This window comes from Anolis sagrei, chromosome 1 (genome assembly GCF_037176765.1).
Source record: "Anolis sagrei isolate rAnoSag1 chromosome 1, rAnoSag1.mat, whole genome shotgun sequence".
NCBI lineage: Eukaryota > Metazoa > Chordata > Lepidosauria > Squamata > Dactyloidae > Anolis > Anolis sagrei.
The window spans coordinates 231581162-231599952 of NC_090021.1; the positions used below are offsets into that span (position 1 = coordinate 231581162).

Below are 18791 nucleotides of genomic sequence, written 5' to 3' on the forward strand. Positions count from 1 at the left end.
GTTTCAGTTTCTTGCTAAAACAGAGTGTAGATATTTCCTGTTGCTTTATTCTTCCCCATCCCTATTTGCCTCCCCCTGCAAGATGATTTCCAGCCCGTTCCCCATGATATGATCAATCCCTTCCCTTGTTTCTTTTCCACAGTCCACCGCCAAACATCCCACCACATCCATCATCCTCTCTCCACTCACCTACCTCCCCCCCATAAATCCCAGAAGAGGCTTCCTTGCTCTGGCAGGAAAAAGAAGAAAAAGAGAAAGCCTAGGAAGACCTCTATACCTCCCTCCAATGTCACACCAACCATCCAGGAGGAAGAGGAGGAAGAGGAGGAGGAAGCAGAATCTGAAGGGGAGGAGGTTCTAGAGAAGGAGAGCTCTGCAGAGTCTGACCTTGAAGCCTCCCCCAAAGGAGAATCAGATCATGGAAAGCCAAAAACACCGCTGACAGAAGGAAATGTAGAGGTGAGAGACTTCCTGCCCATACTGCAAGAGAGAAGCCATGAGCCTGGAGGTACATACGTAAATCTTAGGTGTACCGAAAGAAGGCTGAATGATTTTCAGCATCTCAGGTGTGTGTATGTAGGAGAAAGAGAGTGAGTAGTGGAGATAAAAGGGTCCTATATAGTCACACAAGTATGAAACAATTAGATAATATGAAATAGTCATGAAAACCAGGATGGATATTTTAGAGATGTTTACATTTGGTTGTACTTTATTTTGGTCAGCTTTAACCAGGGCAACAGCAGTGGCATTCTCTAAGATTTCGTCATACTATGCTTATTAACTTTCTTTGCTCTTTATAGTTCATCATTGGGAGTGAAGAAGAAGCAGAAGAAGAAGAGGAGGAGGGAGCCCATGGCAGCCCGTGTACTTTGTCATTTCATGTTGCAGAAGAATGCAGTCACCTCTCTCCACTCCCAGGTCTCTCCAATCTGTTACCTGAGAAGGGACCTCCCTTTCCCAGGAGGTAAGGCCGTTTTGTTCAAATGGGATGACTTTTGTACTCACTTCAAACAAAAGAGATCCTTTAGGACAGGGGTCCTCAAACTATGGCCCGAGGGCCGTATCCGGCCCTCCAATGTCATTTACCTGGCCCTCTCTCAGGGTCAACCTAACTCTGAAACAACTTGAAAGCACACAACAACAACAACAATCCTATCTCATCAGCCAAAAGCAGGCCCACACTTCCCATTCAAATACTAATAAGTTTATATTTGTTAAAATTATTCTTCATTTTAATTATTTTATTGTTTTAAAGAATTTTTTGCACTACAAATACGATATGTGCAATGTGCATTGGAATTCATTCATAATTTTCTTTTGAAATTATAATCCTCTAACAGTTTGAGGGTCTGTGACCTGGCCCTCTGTTTAAAAAAGTTTGAGGACCCCTGCTTTAGGAAATGCAACCATGCCTGGGGATGGTATTAATTTGAGAAGCAGCTGATAATGGCTTAGTTCTAACATCTATTTAAGCTCAGTCTTGGGATGTGAATGTAGTTAAAAAGAGTATAAATTTATTTTATCTCTCAGTTTCCGCAATATAACCAGTGTATTATAGTGTACACAGTTCTTGGCAGACATATATCAAAGTCTCCACTTTGTCTTGGACCTAACCAGTTGCAATCTCAACTCAGTCTATTGGACAGGTTTGTTATACAGATAAAATGTAATAATTGTCAGGTATTATTTCCAGCATCTTTGAAAAAACAGATTTGAAATATGATTAATAATAAACACAACAGCCCTGCTGTTACACCCAGAATTGAAAATTAGGACAGAAGACTTGTTTTCAAAGCAAGCTTAAACAATGAGGAGCTATGGTGTTTAAAAACTGAACAGTGAAAGAGCCATCACAACTATCAACTTCCAACCATTGAAATGCTCTATTAATGGGAAGGAGAAGGCTAGTTTACAAGATTCATTTTTTCATCTTGCTTCTGCTATTTGTAAACATTCAATTTTATTGCCTTTAGGATAGTTCTAAGTAGGATCAGGCCTAGTTAGTACTTGAAAGGGAGAATGCCAGGGAATACTAGGTACTGTAAGCCACAATTGAGAAGAAGGCAATGGCACAAAACCACTTATTTATTATTTATTTCAAATATTTGTACCCTGCCCTTCTCAACCCCCGGAGGGAGACTCAGGGCGGCTTTCAGCCAGGAATGATTCAATGACCCCATATACTACATAATAACATACAATAATTACATACAGATAAAACATTAAATCAATTTAAATTAAAACTGTTTTAAAATATAGCAGGCTGGTTGACCTTATCTAAACCGAAATCTGTGACCAGAGACTCTGTCAGAAGCTTGTCCATAGTCCATTTCCATAGTGATTGTCATCATTGTCATTGTCATTGCCTAAGAAAACCCAATGATATCTGTGACCATAAGTTACTATTCTGCAATGTTTCTATGTATACAGGAAAGGTTGAAGTAACTATAGCCAACATTATGTGACGTAGGAAATTCCTTTCAAAATGGAATTTCAAGTCCTCCTGCTAGTGATAACTCTCTATCTCTACTCCTCCAAGAACACCACATTCTCTACTTTTATCCACAGCTTCTCTGGATCCAGAGATAATGTATCTCGAGGATGGGACAAGCGCAAAGCTTGGAGTCAGGTGCCAAGTGGACAGCGGTCAAACTACGATTTGAAGGAGAGGGTGTGTATCGGCAGCATGACTACTGTGGAGAGTGCCACATACCAGCGAATCCCCACAGATGAGGCTGAGGCTCAAATGCTGGCGTCTGCTGACCTTGATGATATGAAAAGTAAGATGATGATTATGATGATGATGTTTATTTATATCCTGCTTTTTTCTCAGGAGTTAGACCCAAGCAGCTTAAAACTTTTAAAAATGTACAATAAAACCACAAAGAAATGAATATTAAAATAGAATTAAAGATGTTATAATTATTAAAACAGTTCAGTTAAAACAATATACTAACAGCATACAGGACCCTGGGCTATTTTTAAAAACTCTCTTTTGGCCTCTTCTGGAAGGGAGAAAGCCCTCTATTGTGCCCCCACCAACCATGCTTGCAATGGTGGTGTGACTAATAATAAATATAATTCAGGTTATCAATCCATATTATCTGCTTTGTACTGGATTATATGAGTCTACACTACCATATAATCGATTCAAACCAGATAATCTAGATTTTATATAACAGTGTTGTAGGTGCTAAGAGAATGACCTCTTGATGATCTCTTGATGAGCATGAGCTGGCTCATATAGGGAGATAGAATCTGCCAGATATGATGGACTTGAGGCATATAGCAGTTTATAGGTTAAAACCAACATTTTGAACCAGTCCATGAAAAGAAACCCAAGAGGACAGTCAAAAGAAGAGTAGAACCAATCAAAGTTGTCCCTTGCCCAGAAAAAAGATTGTGTCACTCAAAAGAAGGCTGGCTTCTTTCAGGCCCAGAAACATGTTGCTGATAGTTTAGATGCAAACAAACCAGAAGCCTGGAGTTGTATGCTCCCTGTAGTCAACCAAGTTAACGGTCTTGCTGCAGCTCTTTGGACCAGCTGAAGTTTTCAAACAGTCTTCAAAGACATCCCAAATAGAACATGTTACAGTAATCGAAACAGGATGTAACTAAGGCATGTCACACCATGACCAGATCCAGTGTCTCTAGCAACAAGTACTGTTGGCATAGTTTTAAATGTGCGAAGGAACTCCTGACAAGCATAGAAATCTAGGTCTCCAGATTCAATGCAGAATCAAGCAATATGCCCGAACTATGAACCTGTGTCTTCAGGGAGAGTGTAATCTAACACAGGCTGAATCCCTATTCCCTGATTTGCCTTGCAACTGACCAGGAGCACCTTTGTCTTGTCTGGATTAAATTTCAATTTGTTTGCCTCATCTAGTCCATTATTAATGGCAACCATTGATTTAGTGCCAGAAAAGTACTAGAGTTGAGTGTCATCTGCCTTTTGATGGTATTGCGCCCCCAAATTCCAGATAATATCTCCCAGTAGCTTCATATAGATGTTTAATAGAACGGAGGACAAAACAGAGGTGTGAGGGATCACACAGGCCAATGGGTGAGGGGGGGGGTCAAACAGAAGTCTCCCAGCACACTTTCAGGAATCAGCCCTCCAGAAAGAAACAGAGCCACTGTAAAACAGTGTCTCCAAGGGCCCTTCCACACAGCCCTATATCCCAGAATATCAAGGCAGAAGATGCCATAATACCTGCTTTGAACTGGGTTATCTAAGTCCACACTGCCATATATCCGAGTTCAAAGCAGATAATGTAGGATTTTATTTAGCTGTGTGGAAGGGGCCTGAGTCTCACCCCAGCAAGGTGACTCAGAAGGATGCCATGGTAGATTCAGATTGGATCTCTGTATGATAAGTGACTACAAAGGGCAGAAACAGTAGATGAGCTCACACGTCATCTTTCCCACCTTTGATAATATGGCATTAAACTGAGAACCTAGATTCTACTGCCAATCTCATTTTCCTAAAGGGAATAATAAGCAGATCATCTGGATCAGATACTGGGTTATATGGCCATGTAGATCCAGCTCCAGAGGCTCAGTTTTGTTTTATTCCATGTATATCTTTTGCTGCTCTTCATCCATAAGAACTAGGAGGAATTAAGTTCTGACATATTCAGGCAGGCTCTGTGTTCTCCCGGCTGTGATTTCAAGACTTTTCCTTGTCCTGCTAACTTTCTTAGTTCCAATATATTATCATCAATCCTTGTACTCCGAGCAAACTGTGTACTTTGTCTTCTGGAGATCAGGGACACTAGATCCAGATTCCCACACAGAATGCCTATTGTAATCACAATTACTAAAATGTTTCAAGGTATCTAGGAGTCATTTTATGTATATTTATGCTGAAGTTTACATGTATAGGGTATGTTCTGCTCCTACCCAGAACGCTGGCTCTCTCTACGTCATGGAAATGCCAGTTCTGAGCCCCAGGACACAGAGAAGTCAATAGACTGCTTTCCAGGCTTCAGTAGGTGGAGACACTAAAATTGTGTTAGGGGGCACAGCAAGCTGTATCACAAGCCAAAGAAGCTTTTGCAGCTGCACAGGTAGTGGACCTCCTACAGGAAGACTCCCTGTTGAACTATGGTAGTGTGCAAAGATATGGAGATAGTCCCAGGGACTCAAAGCAAGCAGGCACAATCTCTGCACTAGTTTCTTCCCTGATGAGACATGCTGGTATTTTCTTTCAACTGTATCAAATGAATTCCTGAATACTGGATGTAGAAGCTTCCAGCTACCCGAAGAGTGTCAAACAGAAGAAAGGGTCCTCCCCTCAGCCCTGCTTCCTACCAATGTTGTGAATGTCACCTACCCCTTGATCTTCCATTCATATGGACATAGCAATGGCTGATCCAGATCGAGATGAAGCAGTGAAGGAGATGGGAATAGGAGACAGCTCAGAAGTAGGGATAGCTATCTGTGTCCGCAGTTCGTACGGCTATGATGACTTTGAGGAGTTTGCTTTCAATTTTGAAGACTATGATCTATGGGAGGCTATCCAGAACCACCTGGGTTATTCCCCTTTGGAGGCAACCTGTAAGTATCTCCTGGTGTGCTGGAGGCATACACAATCTCTTATACAACTTTCTCGCATCTATGTTTAAATTGAAGTTTTTCCATTGTGTGACCAGATTTACAGGAGGATAAAACTTGTTTACCTTTAATAGTTGCACATAAAATCTTGTCACTGTGTTGAAACAGCTTGCATCTCTCATAATCATTCCTTTTGCAAATTTATTAAAGATACAGGACTTTTATTCTTCTTTATATCTTATTTGCTCAGAGATGTGCACAAGCAACCTTCTGTTTCTTTAACTTGTACCTTGACCTGTCCCATAAGCATTTGTCTTATTCTAGCATAGAAACTTTCTGCAAAAAATCTGTTAAGAATGAGAGGCTATATTTTGAAGTGCAACGTTTATACACTTGTATCATATATGTACATTGACATGAACACACTCCTTCAGAACTGGAGAAAGTGGTCATGATAGCTGGAGGATTTGAGGACCTGAAGTTACAAAAATATTTTATTCACTTTTGCACACCATGTATCACAAAATGTAAAATCTCTTGATTCTGCTGAAGAGGCACTAGTGACAAAACATTGTCTGAGCAATGAAACATATACTATGGACAATGTGCACTTAAAGCCACTGCTTGCAGAAGTAAGTGCTGAGTGATTGTGGGAATTCTTGTCTAAAAATCACTTTTTTTGAGCTCATCCAAAAGTCTGATGTGACGTAGGAAACAGTCAGTTATGCATCAGGCTGCTATTTACCATTTTTGTACAAGGCCATTTGGAATTTTTAACAAGATTTGAATGTACTGAGTCAGGACAGCCTTGAATGCAGAAGCCGGGGGCTGATGATGCTTATTTGCCATTTGAATGTCTCCTCTGGGACATACAGTCTCCCATTTTGATTCCATAATGAACACATGGTGACAGAAATTATATAATCTATATTGCCGACTACAGTCCTGCCTGATCTTGATATTGAAACCTTAAAGCTGCTATTACCTCTACTGAGGGAAAATATTGATAACATGTAGTAATGATGGAACTAAACATGTAGTAATAAAAGAAAACACCTTTCATAGAATAATAGAGTTGTAAGGGACCACATGGGCCATCCAGTCCAACCCCCTGCCAGATAGGAAAAGCACATTCAAAGTACCCCCGACAGATGGCCATCCAACCTCTGTTTAAAAGCCTCCAAAGAAGGAGCGTCCACTACACTCCAAGGCAGAGAGTTCCTCTGCTGAATAGCTCTTACAGTCAGGAGGTTCTTTCTAATGTTCAGATGGTATCTCCTTTCCTGTAATTTGAATTCATTGCTCAGAGTCCTAGTCTCCAGGACAACAGAAAACAAGCTTGCTCACTCCTCCTTATAACATCCTTTCACATATTTATACATGGCTATCCTGTCTCCTGTCAACCTTCTCTTCTGTAGGCTAAAAATACCCACCTCTTTAAGATGCTCCTCATAGGGCATGGTCTCCAGACTTTTGATCATTTTAGTTGCCTTCCTCTGGACACCTTCCAGCTTGTCAATATCTCTTTTAAATTGCGATGCCCAGAATTGGACTCAGTATTCTAGGTGAGGTGTGACCAAAGCAGATTAGAGAGGCACAATGACTGACCTTGATCTGGACACAATAATCCTTCTGATGCAGCCCAAAATTCCATTGACTTTATAAGATGCTGCATCACACTGTTGACTTATGTTCAACATGTTGTCCATTAAGACTCCAAGATCTTTTTCACATAGACTATTGTTGAGCCAGCCATCACCCATTCTGTACCTTTGCTTTTCATTTTTTTCTGCATACGTGTAGTATCTGGCACTTATCCTTATTGAAATTCATTTTGTTATTTTTTTTCCTAGCTCTCTAATTTGTGAAGGTAATTTTGAAATCTGATCCTGCCCTCTGGAGTATTAGCTATTTCTCCTAATTTGGTGTCATCTGCAAACTTGATAAGCATGTCCTCTAAACCTTAATCTAAGCCGGGGGTTCTCAAACTGTGCTCCATGGAGCCCTTGAGGCTCCACAACTGATAGTGAGGAGCTCCGCTGTACCACGTTGCTTCTCACCTACTCCTCTTTCCTCCTCCTCCTAAAAATGCAGGGAAATTAAAGTTTAGAGTTGCCAAAACAGCAACAGTAGCAACAGCTGTGCTTTTACTGCATGGCAAGAGAGAGTTGAACTGGATGACCCTTGAGGTTTTTGCTATGATGATGATGATAATAATAATAATAATAATAATAATTATTATTATTATTATTATTATTATTACAGATGCTGAGTGGCCATCTGTTGGGGACGCTTAAATTATTCTTTTACTACATGGCAGAAGGCAGTTGGACTGGATGGCCCCTGGGGTCGTCCACTGAAATACTGTTAAGTTTAAGTTGGTTAAAATTGTTCTTCATTTTAAAGATTGTATTGTTCTTTCTTTCCTTCTTTTTGGCACTATAAACAAGATATGTGCAGTGTATATAGGGATTTGTTCATGTTTGTTTTTTATCAGTTCACACAAAACATCCTACATCTGCCACTGGCTCGGCCCATCTGTCAAATTTTAAAATGCAATGCAGCCCTTGTGTCCAAATGTTTACCCATGACTACACATACACACACTCACACCTTGGGGCTCCACAATAAACTTTTGCTTCAAAAAGGGCTCAGTGGCTCAAAAAGTTTGAGGACCCTGATCTAAGTCATTAATAAAGATGTTGAACAGTATTGGGCCCAGGACTGAACCTTGCGCCACTCCACTAGTCACTTCTTTCCAGAATGAAGTGGAACCATTGGTGAGCACACTTTAAGTTCAGTTGCTTAACCAATTACAGATCCACCTAATAGTAGCATTGCCTAGCCCACATTTGACTAGTTTGTTTGCAAGAAGATCATAGGGGACCTTTTCGAAGGCTGTACTGAAATGAAGATATGCTACATGCACAGCATTCCCTGCATCTACCAAGCTTGTAACTCTATCAAAAAAAGAAATAAAATTACTCTGGCATGATTTGTTTTTGAGAAATCCACGTTGATTTTTCCTTTCTAAGTGATTTATTTATTTACTATATTTATATACCACCATTCTCAGCCCGAGGGCGACTCAGATTGCTTCCTTAAAGATCTTTTCCAGAATCTTTCCTGACTGGACGGTAATTGTTTGAGCTTTCCTTTTTTCCCTTCTTGAAGATAGGGACAACATTTGCCCTCCTCCAGTCTGCTGGGACTTTTCCTGTTCTCCAAGAATTCTCAGCAATTATTGTTGTTCTGAAATTACTTCTTCTAGTTCCTTCAATACTCTTGGATGTAGTTCATCTGGCCCTGGAGACTTGAATTCATTTAGAGTGGCCAGGTATTCTTGGACTGCCTATTTTGTATTGCAGTTCCCCTATTACTTTGTCCACTCTATATTGCTCAGGTAGAAAACTGATTTCTTTTTGCGAGAAGACTGAGGCAAAGAAGGTGTTGAGTAGTTATGTTTTTCCTCTATCAGCATTCCACCATCTTCTCCATTCAGAGGTTCTTACCATTTCCTTGTTCTTCCTTTTTCTACTGACAAAACCAAAGAACCCCTTTTTATTGTTTTTAATTTCTCTGGCAAACCTGAACTGATTTTGCACGTTAGCCTTGCAGACCTTTTCCCCACATATGTTGGTTATTTGTTTGAATCCCTCTTTGGTGACCCCCCCCCCCCTTTTCCAATTCTTGTGTGTTTGTTAAAAGAATCTTAGCTCAGTTTAAAGTTCTTTGGATATTCATTCTAGTTTATTTACACTTCTTATTTTTTTTTCTCTTTTCTGGCATTGTTTGCAACTTTCAGGAAGGCTCGGATTTAATGGGATATCAAATTAATTTGGGGACAAAGCAGGGTTTTTCTGCTTTGTCCCAAATTAATTCTCTTTTACAGGAGCCATTGTTTGAACACCTCCAGTAAAGTCCAACAGAGCCCGCATTTTGAACACTTTCTGGAAGAGCTCTTAATTTCCTTCTTCGATTGTATTGCAAACTCCTTTAGTCTTCACAAGTGCCAGGATCAAAACTGAAGCCCTAGCAGATTTAAAGTTAAAAACAAAGAATTTGGAGATTTGATTAATAATGATCTCTGTCATCATTGTCTTTGAATTTTGGAAACCAACCTCAGACCTCTTTCTGCAGAATGGAGATCAGCTTTTTTAAGGAGATGCCAGGCAAGTGTGTAGGTCACAGCAATATGAAGATAACATATATAGTCGTATGGTACAATTACTATTACTCAGTATGAATGCACAATTTACCACTTAAAGTGCATGCAGTTCAAATTACACACTTTAACTAGTCTGTAAACCATATACATGCATCACATACAGATTCCCGTAGTCTTGACATTCCTATCTAATTGACTAAACAGTACAGCTGCCTTTGAAAATGATGGACATTGTATAAAATGCACAGACAGCAGCCCACAATAGCAACTCCAAATAGCTTGAGTGCCTAAGTATTGAGCAGTTATTGGTTTTTGCCACTCATGTGCATCTGAAAGTGGGAGATGAGCAGCAGATCTCAAATCAGGGACACAGCCAGTGGGGGAAAAATCCCTCTGGCACAATATAGATTTAATTTACATTTAATTTAGTGACCCAGTTTTCCAAGGAGTAAGGCTCTCATGTATCAGCACTGGATCTGAAATAATCTTTCTGTAAGATGAGTTCATGGAATAGTGGAGAGACTCCAAGCTTGATTTCTAGGAATTTATTATTCCATTCAATATCCCCAAAGATTATAAAATAGGTGGAAGATCAATGAAGGGCAGGGCATAACTGCACCATGCCGATTACACTTACACATAACTCAGTCCAGAGCTTCTCTCTTCCTTATTTATTTATTTACAGTATTTATATACGGCTTTTCTCACCCCTAGGGGGACTCAAAGCGGTTTCTTATTTTTTGTGCTATTCTTCCATAATTCCACTAAAGTCTAGAAAAATAAAATGAAACAAAATCTCTTAAGAAGTTGTCCTAGGTTTGGATTTTCAGTAACTGAGTCATCTCAGCTGTTCCCTGAGTAGAAACCATGATTTGCACTGAAATCCTCATCTTTGCTGTTCCATATGCAGCTACTGCATAGAAATGTTTGTCTGACAGCATGAAAGGCCCTTCCCTTTGGATTTGTAGAACACGCCTTAAACATTATCTACCTTGATGTGGAAAACAGAAGATTAATCCATACTAGATTATCCTGCTGTGATTTATTTCCTCATATGAAGGTAGAGCAGGCAAAAAGAACGTTTACCCAGTAGGTAAACTTATCTTTGGTTCAGCATTGATCAAAAATTTAGTTATATGAATTATCTTGTCACCACTTTGAATTTATTCAAGTGACAAAATGTAATCACCTATTCGTTTTGGGAATATCTGGAACTGTGAGGAGCTGGGATACTTTCCTCATCACCCTAAAATGTTTTTTAAATACATTACAACTGTACCCTTGGTTTGCTCCTGATATGATACATAAAATCCTACAAGCTGAGGTTATCAGAGGGGCTACAAAGGCACGGCATTCAGAGGTGAGACTGTTTACTGGGCAGAGAGCTACTGGGTGCATTTACATAGTAGAATTAATCCAGTTTGACATCACTTTAACTGCCAAGGCCCAATGCTATGGAATCCTGAGAGTTGTAGTTTGGAGAGGCACCAGTGCTCTTTAGAAGAGACGGCTAAAGACTTTCTAAAGACAATGTAATCCATTGCTGAACAGTTCTTATCATTCTTCCTAATGTTGAGATGGAATCTCTTTTCCTGTAGTTTGAATTCAGATCAAGATAAATAATTTAAGTAGAAATTGTACACACTCTGCGTTAAGAAAAACTTGCATCATCTAGATTATACTTAGGAGTTATCCAGATTTTAAAGTGACAGCAGTTCCAGGAATACTCTTTATCATACCATCAGCTTGCTTAATTCATGGAATTTTACAAGGACTTTGATACACTGTTACTTCCACTCCTAAGTCTCCTTTGTTTTTCTACCACTTTTTCCATCTTTTTTTTTTCTTATTGCAGAAAATCCATTAAGGAGAAAACAATTAACTGTATTGAATCTTTTAATTATTAGCATGAAATGCCCTCTATCTGGAAAGGTTTTGAGAAAAGCTGGATTCTGTGTCTTCTATAAATTAAGCAAATTGCCATAAACGTGCTTTTCCAGAATGCATTAATTTTCAAATAGAAGGAACTCTGTTTCTGCAGCATTCTGCCACCACAGGGCAGCCTAACACTGTTTGAAATCCTGCTTGTTCCTGTTTTATTTCCTATATTTTTGTCATACAGTGTAATGTTCACATGCTTTAAAACCTAACTTTGCAGCTGTAAAAATTAGGAACATGTAGTTTTTTTCCATGAAAACTGGGCTACTTGGAGTATCAAATTTCCCCTGAGATTACAAGAAAATGAAACCTAACACCTATGTTTGAATGGTTCAGTGGTGACATGCAGCCAGCCTATCTACAGAAGATCAAACTGACTGTCCTCATGGTGCGTTTTGTTCATCATTTCACTTATCATTATACCTGACTGCCTTTCTTCCAGGCCATCGTTTTGAAGATAATCCAGGAGTGAGGAGACATCTGGTTAAAAAGCCATCCCGGGGCCAGACTACTAGAGCCAGCAAAAGGTCTTTGTCCTCACAATCTGTCAAGAAGAAGAAAAAGAAGAAGAGACTTGACAGAAAAGCACACGAGGTACCATAATGGTCCTGTTTTCCTGAGATTCTACAATGCACAAAAAGGGTTGGCAGCTTTTAGTGTATGTTGATCATGTATTGTAGACTGTGGATAAATTGCTTTCCACGAAGGCAGTAGCAATCATCACTGTGGGATTGTATGTCCCAAGATAGGTTTGCAGAGTTTGTGACAATGAAGTACAGGGAAGTCATCATCTACAGGTCCCTTGTGGAAAGAGGACAACATTAAAGAATGCTACCTCTTTCTTGTGGCATTTTTTCTGACAGTAAAGCAGCTAGCAATGCCATTCTTTTAAGAGAACCTGAACAGAGAAAACAACAAATGAAAATGTGATGTGCCTATAGTTATAGTGTGAATTTCCTCGCTTGGCTTTCCCCCTGTGTCAGGTATTTGTGGAGCTGAATGAATTAGTGGTGGACAAGAATCAGGATATGCACTGGAAGGAAACAGCACGCTGGATCAAATTTGAAGAAAATGTGGAGGAAGACACAGCACGCTGGGGGAAGCCTCATGTAGCCTCACTCTCCTTTCGAAGCCTTTTGGAGCTCAGGAAAACCATTGCACATGGTGAGCTACCAAAAGAAAATGTGTTCTTGGGTTTACCTTAACAAAATCCTAATCACAGTTCCATTTTAACCACCCAAAAAGACATACAGAAAGAACATTTTTCATGGTTCAAAATCTCCAAGGAGAAAAAAAAGACTGAGGCAAAGTTATAGCCAAGAGGATACATTCTAAGTGCTAGGATTGTTTTCTATTATGCATAGCAATCTCATGTCCATATTCCATAGTGTTATACACGATTAAATATCATGCTTGTCTGACTTGCTCTCCACACACACACACACACACACACACACACACACAGGAAATTCAAACAAGATTCAGTGCTTCATGGGAGACTTCAACAATTTATGAAAGCCCAGGCATCACAAATCCTTTAAAAGAGATCAATATATATGACCAGGAATTAATGACATTCCTAAGTATCCTAAGACCTTCCTATGAACCAGAAGTGTCTAATATTTCCTAAGGCGTATGAACAAAAATGCCCTTTGCACAAAGAAGGAGGTGGCAGGCAACATTCTGCTTGACTTTTTAACTGAGAATTTTCTCTTGTGACCTTCAGTAGTTTACATGTATTTGTCATCTTGTTCCCAGGAGCTGTTCTTCTCGACCTGGAGCAAACTACACTACCTGGCATTGCTCACTTAGTGGTAGAGACCATGATAATCTCAGACCAGATCAAGGCTGAAGACAGAGCCAATGTACTGAGGGCCCTGCTGCTGAAGCACAGGTATGTGGTACTGAATAGATAGGCATTGGGGATTTGAGCCACAGAGACACATGTGTAAATGGCTGTTAATAGTGGTAAAATGCAAAGGCTTGACTCTAAAGGAGACGCAGATGTCCAGGGATGGTAGCTCGTGGTTCACAGAGGTCATGGCATTGGAAGGGGTGCCATAGATCATGTGCTGGCTAACCCCAGATATCAGGTATCCCAAAAACCAACAGCCAATTAACAGCCACACCAACATACAGGAACACAACTGGGAATAATATTCACCAAAGTCATTATGCCAAGTCCAAGGATAACCCAGAGAGAATAGTCCAAAGTTCATATGCACAAGTCAAGGCTGGAGCAAGCAGGTCAACAATAATCCAAAGTACCTCAGTCAAGGTCCAGAAATTCTCATTGAAATACAAAAAGTGGGTAAAGCATGAATGCAAGTTGCTCCCACAACTGGCCCATAGCTTTCACTGCTGCTTTATAGTAAGCCAGCAAGCTATGGGCTGGATCCTGACTGCACTTCTTCTCTGCTGCTCCCTTTCAACTAAAGAAGCACTTCTATACCTTTCCTTTAAAGCAAACCTTAGCCTCTATCTCCTCTGCTCTTTTGGTGACTCAGATGAACTGGGGGTCTGCTCGGGAGCAGCTTGTGGTTGATTACACAGTGGAGACAAACTCCTGAGTTTGCTCCTACTCTGTAGGCTGAGGTGTTATTACATTTCCAACCTCCTCTGGTGCCTCTGCCTCGGGGGCTAGGTCTATATCCAGAGTTGGGTCTGGAATTTCCTCTTGCTCATGGCTCTGAAAAGTCTCCAGAGGCAATTCATCCTCTGACTCCTAGCTAGAGGCTTGAGGCACAGGTTGACCTAGTACAGGTCATCACGTCTAGCCCCCTACTCCATGCAGGATTTCCAGCTAGAGCATTCCCAGCAGATAGCTGTGTCTAGCCTCTTTTAAAGAAATACCTGCCTCTCTAGGCAATTGGTTCCACTGCCAAACTGGTCTTACTGTCAAGATGTTCTTTCTAACGTTCAATCAAAATCTATCTTCTTGTAAATTAAAACCATTAGACTTAATTCTACCCTTTGAAGCAGCAGAGAACAAGCTTTCCCTTCCTCTTTATGGCAATCCTTGAGGTATTTAAAGAGTGCAGTCATGCCAACCTTCTCTTCGCTAAGGTGAACATGCCCAACTCCTTCAACATCTTCTCATGTTTTATTCTCCATACTGACGATAATCCACATTGCCCTTCTCTGAACCTGCTTCAATTTATCTATATCCTTTTTCAAATGAGGCACCCAGAATTGACTCCAAATACTCCAGATGAGGCATTATCAGCAAAAGATATAGTAGTATTATTACATCCTTTAATTGGAAACTATGGTTCTATTAATACAAGCTAACATAGCCCTTGCCTTCTTGGCTGCAGCATCACATTGCTTGATCACCTTCAATTTATGATAACCAGAAATTCCAAGGTACTTTTCACATGCAGTACTGCTGAGCCAGGTATTGCCCATCCTATACGTTTGCATTTGGCTTTGTGACCTAAATGTAGCATTTTGCATTGGTAAGCTATTCTGCCTTTTCATTGTGATCTGTTAGCATTTACCGTTCTTGCTTTAAAAGTATTGCTTCCTGTTTTCCTCGCTGTCTCAATTTATTTTTAGCTTTAGCTTTCCTTGTAAGATAGATTAAGAAGAGACCTTTCCAGTGCAGGATTGAAGAAGTTCATGGATTTGTCTTCAGGACTGAAGAGGCATCAATAGACATTGATGCATATTTGAAGCTTTAGAATAGTTTAAAAGAAACACATGCAGAGAGGCCAGGGATTTAGGACATACAAAGACTAGACAAGTGGAGTTAAGGAACTCCAAATTATTATTTGTTGATATGGACACAGTAAAAACAAATAATTCAGTGAGAATGCTGGAATTTTTTTATTTTTTCCCCTCAGTTAGATTCTGGGCAGTTGTTTGAGTGAGGCACTTCCCCGGAACTGTACTAACATTTTGTCAAAGAAATCTGACCAAGGTGCTGTAGCTTCTTAAACAGCCATGTTTTTTCTTTAGTCACCCCAACGATGAGAAGGAGGCATTCTTTCCTCGTAACCATTCTAACTCCAGCATGAATTCCATGCTTGGAAACCACCACCACAACCATAACCACACAGTTGACACTTGTGTGCCATTGATGGGGGAAGAGCGCATTGAGATGACAGAGCCCAGAATCCTTGACCCTGACTTCAGAGAGGTGAGTGAGAAACAGCCATTAGGGCTAGATTGCTTTTTCAAAGCATAGCAGTATAAACTTGAGTATGATTTTTTAAAAATCTACTTTTATTATTTTATTGTTAACTGAGCCATATGTTCACTGTACTGAAAAAGAAACAAATGTCAGTACTCTGCAACTCAAACAATGCCACACACTTCAAATATCTCTGCTTATTATGGAGAGAAAATAAGAAGAAGAAAAAGTTTAAAAAGAGATTATAGGAAATACAGGTATTCTTTGGTTAATGAAGTAGATGAAGTACTTTAATATTCTGGAAGGTAGCTGAGGGAAACTGGTCTCCTTTATTCTTTTCTCTGTTCTGCTGTTCATGCTTAGTAAGAATTTATGAAGACAGCTCCTGTTTTTCTCACCTGTTGTAGTAGGCACATGTGGCAACAGTAGGATTGTCTAGAGCAGAAATTCATTCTTTCTCAGGATTAGTGGCATTGGATTGTTTACTGCAGACACACTGGTGCAACCTAACACCAGAAGTCTGGTTTCTCTAGTCTTCTTTCACCATTCTCCCAATGGTAGTGCTGCTTTAAAAAAATCTAGCTAGACAGAAGACAAGGAGGAAAAGCAGAAAATGGGGCAGATTTTTTTAAAAAAAACTTAAAAGGCATATGGAAGATATTTGCATAAATGCTTTGTGGCTTAAGAATGGGTGAATGATTAAATAAATGAGCAAATGTGTATGAAGGTGTGTGTGGGGGGGGGGGGATTGTTGCAAAATATAGTAGATTTCCCTCTAATGAAAGACGGCAAGTGATCAAGGGCTGTGCCTTTTGAAATCTTAGTGTTTTTATAAAATACTTACCCATCAAAGCTAAGCATTGCTCCGTTGGTGTGGGAAGTGTAAACCTTATCATTGAGGGATAGATTTAACTCACGAGAATTTTTCTTGTTGAGACAGAAAAACATACATCTTCACAGCAATGAGGCACATCGTGGAAAATACATTAAGTTGATGGAGAAGATTCCAGATGATGCTGAGGCCACTGTGGTACTTGTTGGTAAGAAATCATGAGCCATATTTTAACAGAGAAGCCTTGAACAGAGAAGCCCAGTTAATCAAGATATCTGCAGCATTTCCAACAGTCCAATGTTTCCCATTTTTGCTCTCAGCTCTGTAATGTCAACTTTGTTCCTCAGACTTATTTATGTCCCTATTAAATATGGCAGCAGGCCCTAACCACTGAGTGTGTCAGATTATTCAGGATTCCCTGCCTCCAGAAAGACTGCTTTGTATCTCAAAGGCAGAAGTGAAAGGCTGTGGTGCTCCCTGGAGTTGGGGTGCCCTCAAAAATATATGCTTTGCAGAATACCTAGTAACCGGTGCTTGTCATCATCTCCACTGCTGCCCACTCCCATTTTTAATAGGAACTTGAGCATATGTGAATTTTAGTATCTTTAGTGGGTTTCACAACCAGTTCTCCATGGATAAAGACTAGGGCTGGGCGGTTTCGTTTCGTTAATTCGTAATTCGTTAATAATTCGTTAATTTTTTCAATTACAAAACGATAACGAACCATTCTGGAGCAATTATTTAAAAAAACGAATTTTCAAAAACGTTTTGTAAATGCTTCGTATTTTGATATTGTATTCGTTTCGTTATTGTTTTGAGGTCGTTTCGTTATTATTTCCGCATGTCTAGGCCAGTTTTATGGTTTAATTAGTGAAAAAAAATTATAATATCACACCAACAGTCAACAACAGAGGGAGAGGGAAGCTTCAGAAGGTTTTGGAGGTTTTTTGGCGTTTTTCGCGGTCGCGTCCGCCATTAACGAATCTATTCGTTATTGTTTCGGAAATCGATTCGTTAATTTTTACCATTTACGAAATTTCGTAAATATCGAACTTTTTAAAAGGAAAATTTTGTAATTATTTTAAATATCGAAACAAAAAAAACCCCCAAATACAAATCGATTTTAGAAACAAATTTTTCCGTTGTTACCCAGGCCTAATAAAAACCATTAAAAAATCCTACAAACTGAAAGTAACTTTTGGTTGCTGGTGCAATTTACCATTCGGGCAAAAGTTGGCAGCTACCATAATTTTCTACTTCTGTAGAAACTATCAGTTATTATATCTCAACTACAGAATTTATCTGAAGCTTCCTTAGCAGTTCTAGATATGCCAGAAGTTTTTTGGCAGCTCTTACCTGTGGTATCCCTTTAAGAGATTCCTTTAAGAGATTTCCCTTTAAGAGATTTCTGGTTTTGACATTTATCTTTGTTGCGATAAAGGTAAAAATCAAGTAATCTAATTAATTAGGAGTTCCATTTTCAATTGCAGTTGATTTAATCTTTTCTATACAATTGGGGGGAAAGTGATTGAAGTTTTCTAAGTTTTTAATTTTAATCTGTTTTAACTCTGTTTTAATATGTCGCAATTTTTTTTGAAATGTTTAGGTAATTGTTGTTGTGGCACGACGTGTGTGCCACTGTAAACTGCCTTGAGTCCCCCTGTTGGGGTTGAGAAGGTCGGGGTACAAGTATGGCAAATAAATAAATAAATAAATAAATAAATAAACTCTTCATACCCAGATGCTTTTCCTGTGATTTCAAAAGAAACTGTACTGAAGGCACTGTCATGAAAAAAATACATCTGATTATGTCAAAGTATGCCTTCTTGCCTAGATTTCCTAATTCTGGGACATGCTTCCTGTGACCAATACATTTCACTTTCATGCTGACTCATGTTATTGAATTCTTTTCTGGTAGGTTGTGTTCAGTTCCTTGAACAGCCAACAATGGCTTTTGTTCGTTTAAATGAGGCTGTGTTCTTGGAGTCAGTCCTGGAGGTTCCAGTTCCTGTCCGCTTCATCTTTGTCTTGCTGGGGCCAACCCAGTCCAACATGGACTACCATGAGATTGGGCGTTCCATTTCTACACTCATGTCAGACAAGGTGAGTCTGCAGTTGTTTTAGGCTGAAGCTAGAAAAGAGTAGGAAATTGTGGCAGC

The 18791-nt window shown here is 39.6% G+C and overlaps 1 protein-coding gene across 3 annotated transcripts in view; it reads left to right on the forward strand.

Moving 5' to 3' along the window:
• SLC4A3 (solute carrier family 4 member 3) overlaps positions 1-18791 on the forward strand; it is a 52791-nt gene that overhangs the window by 17087 nt on the left and 16913 nt on the right. For 2 of the 3 annotated variants that reach the window (XM_060772730.2, XM_060772737.2), the window contains exons 4-12: positions 143-459; positions 801-964; positions 2569-2780; positions 12108-12259; positions 12649-12829; positions 13424-13559; positions 15626-15806; positions 16741-16840; positions 18551-18735. In XM_060772730.2, coding sequence (XP_060628713.2) covers positions 143-459; positions 801-964; positions 2569-2780; positions 12108-12259; positions 12649-12829; positions 13424-13559; positions 15626-15806; positions 16741-16840; positions 18551-18735 — 1628 coding nt within the window. Of the gene's footprint in view, positions 1-142; positions 460-800; positions 965-2568; positions 2781-4982; positions 5563-12107; positions 12260-12648; positions 12830-13423; positions 13560-15625; positions 15807-16740; positions 16841-18550; positions 18736-18791 lie in introns of those variants that run through there. The other variant, XM_060772744.2, reaches the window with a different exon arrangement.